We start from the raw sequence: 13,369 nt of genomic DNA, 5'->3' as shown, positions 1-13,369 counted from the left end.
TGAGGTGTATATATTTTGTTCATCGCTTGTAAATATGAACATCAATATGAGCTGTTTGAGGTTTATATATTTTTTTCATCGTTTGTAAATATGCACATCAATATGAGCTGTTTGAGGTGTCTTTAGTTTGTTCCTAGTTTGTAAATATGCACATCAATGTGGGCTGTTTGAGGTGTCAATAGTTTGTTTTTTATATCGTTTGTAAATATGAACATCAATATGATCTGTTTGAGGTTTATATATTTTTTTCATCGTTTGTAAATATGCACATCAATATGAGCTGTTTGAGGTGTATATAGTTTTTCAAGGTTTGTAAATATACATATGTATACTCACCGACAAAAGAAATGCGAATACCATACATTTTGGTTAATATATGAAGAATTACTCCTATTCAAGAGGCGGCACGGGTGGCCGCGGTTCGCTGTGCAGAGTTGCGTCCCTTGGACACGCCAGAAACCTATGATTGTGGGTTCGAATCCCGGTTCGCCCCGATTATGTTTCTAGGTTTGTCAGCACCATACCCGTGCTCGTGGGTTTCACCGAAGTGGTAAACGTCTAGGACCTGCATCACTTCGGGCTTTCCTCCCACATTAAGCTGACACGCCGTGATATAACTGAAATACTGTTAAAAGCGACGTTAAACCCAACTCAATCACACATTAGATTGGTTCGATGCACAAACGAACATACTGTTATGTTGTGTGAACCGACGTTCGGGAAATATCACAAGTGACGTCATAGATGACTCGAGATGCACCATTTATCTTTAGCAGGATTAGCGTGTAAAGTTTGGAAATCACGTGCAACATATCGTGATAAGAAAATGGCACTCTGTGGTAACAACTGACTGATGGTTAGTTTTTTCATTAAGTGGTACATATTAGAAACATCTGTTCTTAACGTACATACTTCTCTATATGTTTCTATGGTTCGCGTTTCTTTTGAAGGTGAGTATATATGGGCTGTGGAGGTATAAATAGCTTGTTTCTCGTATATTAATACACATATCAATGTAGCCTGTGGTCTGTAAACATCTTGTTCATCGTATGTAAATAGGCATATTATTGTTGGATGTAGTGGTGTATATATCTTGTTCATTGTTAGCAAATATACATCTCGGTGTGGTTTGTGGAGGTGTATATAGTTGCTTCATCTTATGTCAATATACATGATGATAATATACAGGTGCATGTGGTTTAAACATCATATTTGAATGTCAATTTTAGTTAGAGAATTTGATACAACATAAATGTGTTACGAAAACAGTCAAATTGTACATTACCTATATATCGATAATGCAAAGTACATGAACATACTTTTTTTACTTTTATGGGTCCTCTGTGGCACTGTCAGACTCAAAACCATGCATAAACTCACAAATGGGATGATACAACTCCGCTAAATGATCTTAGACACAGACTGATGATAGTGGAGATTAATTAGATCTTGTCTGTGGGCTTGTGTCCGGGTGTCCGTTAGAAAATCTCCGGTGTCCTGAGCTGTATATGCGAGCCTCCGTGTGCGTGGGTGAGTGCGCCGTTCGGTGTGAAAGAGGATTGTGCGTGAGGACACATTCTTATGATGTAGTGTTGTACAATGGTACAATGGACTCTGCTCTCTCTCTCTCTCTCTCTCTCTCTCTCTCTCTCTCTCTCTCTCTCTCTCTCTCTGTGTGTGTGTGTGTGTGTGTGTGTGTGTGTGTGTGTGTGTGTGTGTGTGTGTGTGTGTGTGTGTGTGTGAGTGAAAAGATCGTGATATATTTTATTACATAAGGCATCTATGGTTCGATTTAAAAGTTATTAATATACAATCTACGCAAACGTAACTCAAAACGTGAGAGGTTGATCTCCGTTGTAACCGCAATGCTTTAGCCATGACACAGAGTGATGGACTTTGGTGACGGCATTATATAGACGAACTCCACAAATGACTTAGATTTACAGCAGAAGGCATGTTGTTATTTTCTGCACCAGGTTTATTCGGTAAGAAGTAATCAAACGCCCAGATGACTAACGGTCGAAATTAATACTCATTCCTCAGACTTGCGTTTACGTCAAAGCGAATCAGTGGGAAAGCGTCAGTTTTGAAGCAAGCAAGTGCAGTTTCGTGGCCTTCGCGATAAATCGGCCGCATATCAAAACTAAGCCATGGGATTCCATACTTCTGACTGTCCAACTGTATTATTCCAAAACAAATTATGATCATTTACAACATCTAAAAGGATAAAACTGAAAATCTTGATGGTGCATAATTATTATAGTCAAAAAGGAAGAACGGAAATGTCAACAGGAAATAAGTAGTATTGCCTAATTGAACCGTTACATTTCGCTGACAAATATGATGAAAACATAATATATAAATTAGAAGAGTTCAAAATCATCACAGGGATACATTCTATATATTTGAAATATAAACACTGACGTAGAAACATTTGAATATGGACGTTCAGGCTTCAGCATTAAAAGTATTTTATTCGTTTTAAGCAAAACTAATGGCATGATACAACCTCTTCGAATCCCCCCAACGAGCATAAAATAGAAACATCCTCTCTTCATTTTTACATTTGAGTACAGTGGTGTGGTTCAACATGTTGCGCGTGATCATTTGAATGTACATTCTGTAGCGTGTAGTTATAAACGTATTATTGCTGATATTCAGTGACTATTACACAGTGCTTTTACTCAACAGTTGCATGACATTTTTGCCATGCCTACATCTTATATTTGTAGAAATTCATGATTTTATTATGTATGCATTGCCATGTATTTTGTATGATTTATATTCATGCCACTGATTATTTAAGAAATAAGCGACGAGTGGGAGTTGCCACGAGTCGTTTATTTCTCATATGAGATATTAACATTTTGTACAGCCTTTTTGAGAGGGGTTAAGTTGGGTATTCTAACAGTTTTCACGTCGATTATCTGCACCTTTTCTCCTAATACCGATTGTCATATCTCTCCCACTATTGGGTACGATCGTTCCGACATTGCGTTCAAATGCGCTGTCCAGCTACATCTATGGGGAACAACTCACCAGACACTTCCCTCTCAAAAGTAACGTCATCCAATTTAGGACGTCATCAGGTTACGAGCGAATGTTCAGAAATGGCGTCATGATAGATCAATGTTTTATCTCATATGTCACGTGTTAAACCTCATTTAGACGAAGCACGTTTGAACCTACCTTTCTGCTCCCAGTGTCTCGCAATGATCAATTTAAAGGTTCCTGGAGCGGGGAATGATACAATTTATGAAATACTTATTTTTTTGTATAAACATTTAGCGTGACAAGGTTGACACAATTTATGGATAACAACTTCTTTGATTATTGCGAAGACAGTTGTTATCCATAAATTGTGTCTACTTTGTCATCCGTCAACTTCTAAGTTATGCCTATCAAACAAAACATTTAGCGTGTACAGAAGTATTCACCTACACCACATTGATATATTTGTACATGCATAACCTTTTCAAATCGTGTTTTTAATGATATATTGTAAATATTGTCTTCAGAGTCACCAGGAATGTAATTTAAATCATGAAAAGGAGATATGGTGATATACCCTAAGCAGATAACCCCAAACATTGTCATTTTGTGTACATATCGTCTTATTCATAGTTCTAAGTTTGATAGCACCATACCTGTGCTTGTGGGTTTTACCAAAGTAGTAAACGTCTAGGACCTGCATCACTCCGGTCTTTCCTCCCACATTAAACTGACACGCCGTGATATAAGTGGAATCCGGTTCAAGGATGCTTTAAAAACTCACTCACTCACTCACTAATGATAACGACTCGATAGACGTTTAATAAATTGATGTGTAAAAGATGGGTGAATTAATGAATAAAAGATAACGTGTTAAAAAATAGAAGTATTGTGGATATGTGAGGGGGCGAAAGAAACATGGATTAATAGAATGAATCATTGTTAAAAACTGACTTGAAAAGATAAAGGGAATTAAGCACATAAAGAAGAATGGTATAAGAATATGTGGATAAATTGGACGAAAACAGATATAGTAAGTGTCGTGGATGAATACGTACAAAGAAAGCGGAATAGTGTCGATGACGTAATTAAGCAAGGAATGATGCCTGAACTTGGAAGGAAACGTGGAATGAAGCATCGACTGATGATGGATGTATGCATGACTGGTTATATGAAGGGAAGATGGATAAATGAAACTGTGCATGGATGCATAAAGGGAAGAAAGATGGATGGATGAATTGAAGCATGGGTGGATATAGGATATATTAATTGAGAAAATATATGTATGTACATAGACAAATATATGAAGGGCAGATGGATAAATGAAATTGTGCATGGATGGATAAAGAGAAGAAAGATGAATGGATGAATTGAAGCATGGGTGGATATAGGATATATTAATGGTGAAAATACATATATGTACACAGACAAATATATGAAGGGCAGATGGATAAATGAAATTGTGCATGGATGGATAAAGGGAAGAAAGATGAATGGATGAATTGAAGCACGGGTGGATATAGGATATATTAATGGAGAAAATATATATATGTACATAGACAAATAATATGAAGGGCAGATGGATAAATGAAAGTGTGCATGGATTGATAAAGGGAAGAAAGATGGATGGAGGAATTGAAGCATGGATGGATATAGGATATATTAATGGAGAAAAAAATATAGTTAAGTAGATTGACAAATATGGAAAAAACAGCATACATGTGGATGAATAAATGGGAACAACACGGTCGAATAAACCGCTAAATTAAGATGAAGTAAATCATAACTGGATTTGGAAGGTTTGGCATTGACATATTGTGTAAAGGATTTAAATAGGATTTTATTATGAATAGTGAGTGAGTGAGTATGGTTTTACGCCACTTTTAGCAATATTCCAGCAATATCACGGCGGGGGACACCAGAAATGGGCTTCACACATTGTACCCATGTCGGGAATCGAACCCGGGTCTTCGGCATGGCGAGCGAACGCTTTAACCACTAGGCTACCCGACCGCCCCTATTATGAATAGAATGAAGCATAAATTGTTACTGAAGAAATAATGGTCAGTTGGAGGGAGGGGGGATGGATGGATGGATTCAATGATAGATGAACATAATGAATATAAATATCAGGATTAGACTGCTAATGTCATGTTATGTTGAGTTTATTGTCATATATTATCTGCTGAGAGCTGAATATAATTTTTTTTTCTGTGTTCAGTCAATTTACAAATCTGTCCTATATCATGAGGTATGAACATGCGTTTTGTATTGTTCAAATTTATTTCTGTTTTAAGCTTATGTAGCGTTTAGTTATAGCTCGTATTGTGCCTGAATGTACTCATGCCAACTAACTTATACTTCACTCACCAATAGAAGATGCGTGTTATGTATTCGTAGTGCAAGAAACGTCATCACATCTTACGTGATAATTGAGCTAGCTGTGATAGTACAATGTGTTTTCAGTGAGTAACAGTCACACAATGGGCCCCTGTTATGACACCCCCTTCTCTCAAATAAAGGATTTAAAACCGATCCACACATTGGATTCAGTGACATAGCTGCCTACTGGGTTTTGCTCTATTTGAGATAAATGATGATGGACTGGGGCGATGTTTATTTATGGATAATATTCCAACATTTGGTGTTCAATTCAAGTCTAGGTTTTCAGTCATTAGCGTCATGTGTGAACATGAAAAATGTATCTTTGTAATAAGGCACTCATTAACTGATTGATTAGTACAGGTAATAACATTAGAGTTAGCAGACTCAAAAAGATGCTTTTTAAATAACTTGGATCAAATTTGTTAGGGCTGCACATTCTCCCAAGCCTAGTCACTTTTTTGTACTTCATTTGTCACGTGACACGCTTGTTGAAACACACTCGGCATGACGGGGGGCCATTGTCCTTTAATGATGTGCTGTGATAATAAATTCTTTAACATCAACATGTATTGTCTGTTATTTGTTGCTCTGTTTATTGTGCCGCTCGGGGAGCTTAGAATGCAGTATAGCTGTACATTGATCCGCCGACCCCAGTAATAAAATACCACACGCTGTGAGCATGCGCCTGTATGGAGTCTGGGGTCAGATTACCACATAACAAACTGGATCAGTTTGTTGTTTAACGCCGCACTCAGCAATATTCCAACTATATCGCGGCGGTCTGTAAATAATCGAGTTTGAACCAGACAATCCGGTGATTGACCTCATGAGCATCGATCGACACAATTAGGGAAAAAATGGAGGGGTCGTCGTCCTGCGAATACCCCACGATAAAATGCACCAACCAAGTCAGCGAGCCTGCCCACCCGATCCCGATAGTCGCCTCTTGCGACACGCATGGCTTGCTGAAGGCTAAATCCTACCCGGGTCTTCAAAGGGGTCAAAATGGATTAACGCTCATGTGAGCATTCGTATCACAGGGTCGGCTTATTGTGGGAGGATAAGCTAGGGTGACGAACTTGTAGACATTTCGGAGAATCACGAGCGTTGTCACGGTGCGTAATTGTCAGCTTATAATAGCAGAGAGGGTTCGGACCAACGATCAGCTATTTTCTGGTAAGTGAGTTGGGTTTAACGCCGCTTTTAACAGTATTCCAGTTATATCACGGCGTGTCAGCTTAATGTGGGAGGAAAACCCGAAGTGATGCAGGTCTCAGACGTTTACCACTTCGGTGAAACCCACGAGCACGGGTATGGTGCTGACAAACCTAGAAACTTAATCGGGGCGAACCGGGATACGAACCCACAATCATAGGTTTCTGGCGAGTCCAAGGGACGCAACTCTGCACGGCGAATCACGTCGTCTTAGGCGACTGGGCCACCCGTGACCTCTCAGCTATTTTCTGGTACGGCTAAGGCTTAATTTCGGCAAAATCTGACGTAAACCGAATTCCTCATTTTCCCTGACACTCTTTTCTTTTTCGATAATGGGGTACGTCGCGTTCAATGTTATTGCACTTATATAGCGACGTGCATACATGTGTGTGTTAGTGTGATTGTGTGTGTGTGCGTGCGTGTGTGGCTGCAAGTCAGGACTAATGCCGATTGTATAGGGTTAGCCAACTGAGATACCATGCCGCAGTTTAACATGAAAACTCCATACAGTATACTGACCCGGAGCCGACCAGTCCTTGTGTTAGCCCCTTAATGCCGAGCGCCAGGCAGAGTAACAACAAGTATCATATTTTAAGCTCTTTTGGTGTGACGCGGCCGGGGATCGAACCCCGACCTTCCGCTCTCCGGGCGGACGCTCTAGCACAAGGCCACGGAGGCGGTCCCCCTAACACACAAGCCACACAAGAGATCCATAATACATCAGAAAGCCCCGCTACTGTTAAGTTGTTTTGTCTCTAGATGTTCAAAATGGTCACCATGTCCCATACAACCACTCACACATATCTACACATGTGCGCACAAAAGCGTTGATACACGCAAACACCCTTAGACATACGCACACGCACCGTATTTTTTTATGTGTTTCTTGTTTGTTTGTTGTTTAACGCCGCACTCAGAAATATTCCAGCTATATGACGGAGGTCTGTAAATATGAACACAAAATAAGTCTGTAAATAATCGACTAGACAATCCAGTGACTGACATCATGAGCATCGATCCCCGCATTTGGGATACGATGACATGCATCAACCAAGTCAGCGAGCCTGATCACCCGTTCCCGTTAGTCACCTCTTGCGACAAGCATGGGTTCCTGAAGGTCAATTTTAACCCAGGTGTTCACGGGTCTTGTCTCTTTATTTGTATAGAATTACGAATTGGCTACCAGATAACAAACCAAATACATATTGATTATTCCCGGTGTGTGTTTTGATGTAAAGATCGTTGTGTCTGTGTAGACTCTGATTTAAGTACAGGTCAGGACCATACCGTGACTGCCTGGAAACAAACAGCGACAATCGCTCTGTCACTGACAGTAGACCTCTCACAAACTGCATATGTGTGATACACCCGCATGCAAGCCGCATTCGCTGAACCCAAGTTTGACTCGCGTTGATGTTTCCCGATAACGTTGATTATCATATTCTACTAAAAAAAGTATTGCTGTAGCTAATCTGTCATGGCATTCATTCAGAGCAATAGAATCTACCTTCCAAGACAATCCTGGGCCCACTTGCACAAAACGATCTTAGCGCTAAGACTATTGTAAGCCTATGTTAAAGTATGGGAGTTAAGATCATCTTAGCGCTAAGATCACTTTGTGCAAGTGGGCCCTGGTCTCCGTGACCCGCTCACTGCTGTCTAATGCTGAAGTTTATCATTTACGTCAGTTGTTTTCACAACTAAATAAATCACAGATATGTAATCTCAATGCGACGGCCGTCAAAGCAAAACCATTGTTGATATTACCGCATTGTCTCTGATAATTGCTAATTAGAATGCGTGAGTGAGAGACTTTGGTTTAACGCGGCTTTGAACAGGTGAGGTGAGGTGAAATGGGGTTTAACGTCGCGTCCAAGATTATTGCACTTATATAGCGACGTGCATGTACGTGTGTGTGTTTGTGTGGCTGCTTGTACTAGTCCGGACTGATGCCGATTTATAGTGCTAGCTCACTGAGATACCATGCCGCAGTTTAACATGAATACCCCACTCAGACACAGTATACTGACTCCGAGCCGACCAGTCCTTGTTTTAGCCCCTTATTGCCGAGCGCCAGACAGGGTAACAACAAGTACCATCTTTTAATGTCTTTTGGTATGACGCGGTCGGGGATCGAACCCCGGACCTTCCGCTCTCCGGGCGGACGCTCTACCACAAGACCACGGAGGCGGTCGGCTTTGAACAGAATGTCAGTTATATCACGGCAGGGCAGGTTGATGTTGGAGCAAATCCTGAAGTGATGGAGCTTTCAGGCGTTTTAAACTTTAGTGGAACCCACGAGAACGGGCATGGAGCTGATAAACCAAGAAACATAATTAGGACAAAACTGAGATTCGAACCCACGATCTTAACTTTCTGGTGCGTCATAGGACACAACTCTAGACAGCAAATTGTTCGCCTTAGACGACTTGGCCACCCGTAGCACTGATAATTAGAGACGCCGGTTCCTACAAAAAGTCGACACTGAATGAAATGTACAGTCCGTTAATCATATACATGTATGTTATACAATTTTAGCTGTATCTGTTTTGGGGATTTTGTTTACAAAACCTGCACCTTTTATTTTTTCATCAATGTTCTTATAAACATAACGCAGTGTATGCATTATCCTGAATGAATGTAGGGAGGGACGTAGATTCCGTACATCAGAACTGTACGGATGGAGGCATGTAGTGTGTGTTTTATCCTGACTGTGCATCAGGACCAGGAGCTAGCATGAGGGGGGGGGGGGGGGGATCACAACGCAGCACATCCCGTATTCGGCAGGTCTGAAACTTGGTCATGCCTGGGTAATGTCTGAAGATCATTTTTAGACCTGTTCTACAAACAACTAGTGGTATTAGTTTTTTTAATATAGGTTAATGTTTGAGATGGGTGTTTATATAGAGGAATGTAGTTTTTTCATTAAGCTGAATTTATGCATTACGTTTCATGGGTGTGTGCAGCGTGGTTCCCTTGGTATGCGATGGTGCTACAGTGAAGCGCCAGCGCAGCATACCCAGGGAACCAGGCCGGGGTGTATCAAGTTTCATAGTACATGCATGTGGGTAAAATCTGAAGATTGTTCGTATCATCAAGAGACGAGGCTTAACGTGATACTATTAAAATACTTTCGCTGACGTTCACATCTCATTAACGTTTAAATGACCTGGTTTATGTATTAAAGAAACGCCGTAGTCCCTATGTCATGAAGTTGATTTTTTTGTAGATGTATTAGATGTCTAATTCTTTAGTAAAATTATTGATGTCATTGTAATACCTTAAACAAACAGAAATGACACTTGACACGCCCGTGATGCCATTAGGTCAATCAACGCCCATTGTCCAGTTCATGAGAATCACCTGCCTTTAATTAAAGCGGTAACCACACTAAAGCGTAACGTAAACAATGAAGGATAATGAAAATAAGTTTAGATATTTATCCCGGTAACCATTAACATATTCTACCATTAACCGAGGATATAATCGGGGGTCAACGGCACCTCTTAAAACCGCCCTGTTTCAAATACCGATTTAAGTTCTACATGTTCAATGCTGGAAGAAACACGATCGTCCAAAGCTGATTCCGCTATGCTTGAAAGCAAACCTTCTGTTGTGAGGTGTTAGTTTAGTTCACACTATAGTGATGTCATTCATGAGTGGTCCTTCTTCGCCCGTCCGCCGTGACATATGAAACGCTTGTCTTATTAGTCGACTGTTGGCAGGAGGGCATATGTTTACACTGAGTACAGCCTATGCTACTTGAATACACCTGTCTAAGGGTCGTATGAATTTTTATTCAAGGATGAACGAGCTTGCTAATTGACTCCTGAGATCAATTTCTGCTACCGCTTGGTGATCGGGGAACGGCAAGCACAATAAAATCAATCGCATTGGAGAGACATACTCCAGTCGGCAGACAGACTGAAGGATATAAGAATTGCCAACGGAGCCTTATCTTGGAAACCCTAACTTCCTCACAAAGCACTGTGATCACACAAACTTTTTAAGACCTGGTCGATGTGTGTGTGTTAAGTTATTTGATCGCGTTCCTATCATCTTGACGTCCGAAGCTTGCGGGATCAATTTAAATCGATTAAGTGTAATTCTTGTCTTACTGGATAAAGGATTAGACTGAAAGTATTAGAAAAATGAGCACGGCAGTTAGACGCCAGTCAACGGACACTGGACGGGTCAATCTTCGACGACAGTCCGTCGACGTCAACAGGATCGCCAGCAACATTGGTAGATCTTCAATGGACGGGACTAGAGCTGCCATGATTTTGACGTCTGCTCAAAGCCGTCCGCCTCAAGGACCCCGGATTGAGAATTCATACAGACTTGAGCCCGAGAAAGCGTTTCCAAGTGTTTCCGTGAAAAAGATAATTCAGAGTGTATTTGAGGAGATGATAGGTGACAAGAAATATGACCCTGCAGAGAGCACGCTTTTGGCGGGAAAGCTGGCAGACGTTATCAAGCACCGCGTGAAAGAGCTCGGGCACACCAGATACAAGATTGTTGCAACCGTAGCATTAGGTCCAGCCGTGATGTCCTCCGTTGCCATGGTGAGCAGGTGTGTGTGGAATCCAAGTATGGACACGTTCGCTGAGTATGCTCACAAAAATGGAAAGATGTACGCCTGTGGGCTTGTGTACGGGTTGTACCTAGAATGATGGTTGTGAACCCAGTTGCAGAAGGAGAGACTTTACCATTAAGCAAGTGAATTGTGCTAAGGCCTAGGATGTGGAACATGTGGAAGGATGCTCACGAATAGTGGACAATGTAGTTCGTTTGTCCAGAAGTCCAGAAACAACGTATTCTTCAATTACGGATTGGGAACCATTATTGGGATAGAGGCAGATATGTGGTGAGGATGTTTCAGGATCTAATGTCGAACTATGAAGCGTTGTGATATGTGTGGCTCATTCTGTCATGTCAAACTGCAGCAACTGTCCTCTATGTTTTAAACTGCTCAGAATCTATGATATAATCAGTGGTCGAAGTCTTTATGTGTGCCTCTTGTGACTCAAAGTCCATACAGTTAGTGTGCGTCTATGTAAAGTAAACTTGGCGTAACAACACGTTTTACAAATGCTTTGCGATGTAACGCAGGAGGATAGATTCGGGGGTCGGAGGATCGGGTGGGGAGGTGACTTTTCAGAAAATAATGTCCTTGGTTTGGGAAGGGTCTTCTTTTTGTAAAGTCCTGAATGTGAACTATCCGTCCCTACCCCGTAATGAATGACCCGTGCTAATCAGAAGCAAGTGTAGGGAAGTATGGCTTGGGGTGAACATAATTGACTATTTGCTATACCCGGCTTCGTTGTATACGGTGTTGACCGTGTGTTTTTCGTGACAATACGGGTTCGTTAGCGACTCTGAGCAGCCAGTAGTTTGTACAGTTCTACTCTACCATCGCCTCCTGTGTTTAGCCCCTTGATGCACAAACCAAACCAAGGTCATACCATGCCTACATGTACTCCACCCTACCGTGGTGACCCCATACACCTCCACCCCCAAACACCCCATCCCCACCCCCCTCACCCCAACCCTCAGACGCAGTTACATCCGGCTTGGCTTTACATTTCATTATACAAAATACTTTTTCTATAAATTGTCCATCTCAGACTTCACATGATACGTACATCGATGGAGACTGTGGAGAGCGTCAAATATATATGTGTTAATTTATCAGGTTTTCAATAAAAACAACAACATAAAACGTATTCTGTTTTATTTTTACTTACATGGAGACATTATAACTGTGTAAAGACACGACACCATTTAAGAATTCATCTTCTCTGACCTGTGCCAACAGCTTATACATGTGTACCTGTGTAGGTGAGGTGAAGTGAAATGGGGTTTAACTTCGAGTCCAAGATTATTGCACTTATATAGCGACGTGTATGTACGTGTGTGTGTGTTTGTGTGGCTGCTTGTACTAGTCCGGACTGATGCCGATTTATAGTGCTAGCTCACTGAGACACCATGCCGCAGTTTAACATGAATACCCCAATCAGACACAGTATACTGACTCCGAGCAGACCAGTCCTTGTTTTAGCCCTTTAATGCCGAGAGCCAGACAGGGTAACAACAAGTACCATCTTTTAACGTCTTTTGGTATGATCGAACCCCGGACCTTCCGCTCTCCGGGCGGACGCTCTACCACTAGACCACGGAGGCGGTCGTACCTGTAGAGTGTTGGGCATTATAATTGTTTGTCATTCGACTGATCATCATCTCTTCTACGGCAATCTGTCTCCCAGACCACAGAGAATATATTGAAAAATGACCCCAATTCAAGTCTAGAATGATTTGGTACGTCTAGATTCCCCCACCTCTAGGAATTGATAATTGTTCTGGGCTCCATTTGGTTTCTATTTTCTGTTTTAAAATAAGATAACTTTTTTTACTTGGACTATGTTGTGTTATATCCATACAACGCCAATATACTTCCCAAAATACGTTTTAAAGAATTAATGAATGAACGTATTTTGCAGTTTTATCTAACATTTCGGGTAACATAAAGAGAATATATAACTGTTTGTTTGTTGTTTAACGCCGCACTCGAGTAATAATCGAGTCTGGACCAGACAATCCAGTGATTGACATCATGAGCATCGATCCATGCAATTGGGATACGATGACATGCATCAACCAAATCAGCGAGCCTGACCACCCGATCCCTTCAGCCGCCTCTGACGACAAGCATAGACGCCTCTAACGACAAGCATGGGTTCCTGAGGACCTATTCACACCCGGATCTTCACGGGTCGAA

At 41.3% G+C, this 13,369-nt stretch overlaps 1 protein-coding gene across 1 annotated transcript; it reads left to right on the top strand.

The window, feature by feature from the left end:
- The first annotated feature begins 10,305 nt into the window (after nt 1-10,305).
- On the top strand, nt 10,306-12,306 carry LOC124147943 (dynein light chain Tctex-type 5-A-like). The gene has a single exon (XM_046518801.2). The coding sequence runs from the start codon at nt 10,743-10,745 to the stop codon at nt 11,262-11,264; it is 522 nt and encodes a 173-aa protein (XP_046374757.2). The 5' UTR covers nt 10,306-10,742; the 3' UTR covers nt 11,265-12,306.
- The last annotated feature ends 1,063 nt before the right edge of the window (nt 12,307-13,369 follow it).

Source organism: Haliotis rufescens, unplaced genomic scaffold (assembly GCF_023055435.1).
Source record: "Haliotis rufescens isolate VD_foot unplaced genomic scaffold, xgHalRufe1.0.p SCAF_2, whole genome shotgun sequence".
NCBI classification, from domain to species: domain Eukaryota; kingdom Metazoa; phylum Mollusca; class Gastropoda; order Lepetellida; family Haliotidae; genus Haliotis; species Haliotis rufescens.
Note: the sequence above shows the minus strand (reverse complement) of the source record. Positions and strands in the feature narration are given on the sequence as shown.

Bases quoted from the DNA above. Each gene is read 5' to 3' on its own strand.
- LOC124147943 (XM_046518801.2), top strand. From the start codon at position 10,743: ATGAGCACGGCAGTTAGACGCCAGTCAACGGACACTGGACGGGTCAAT.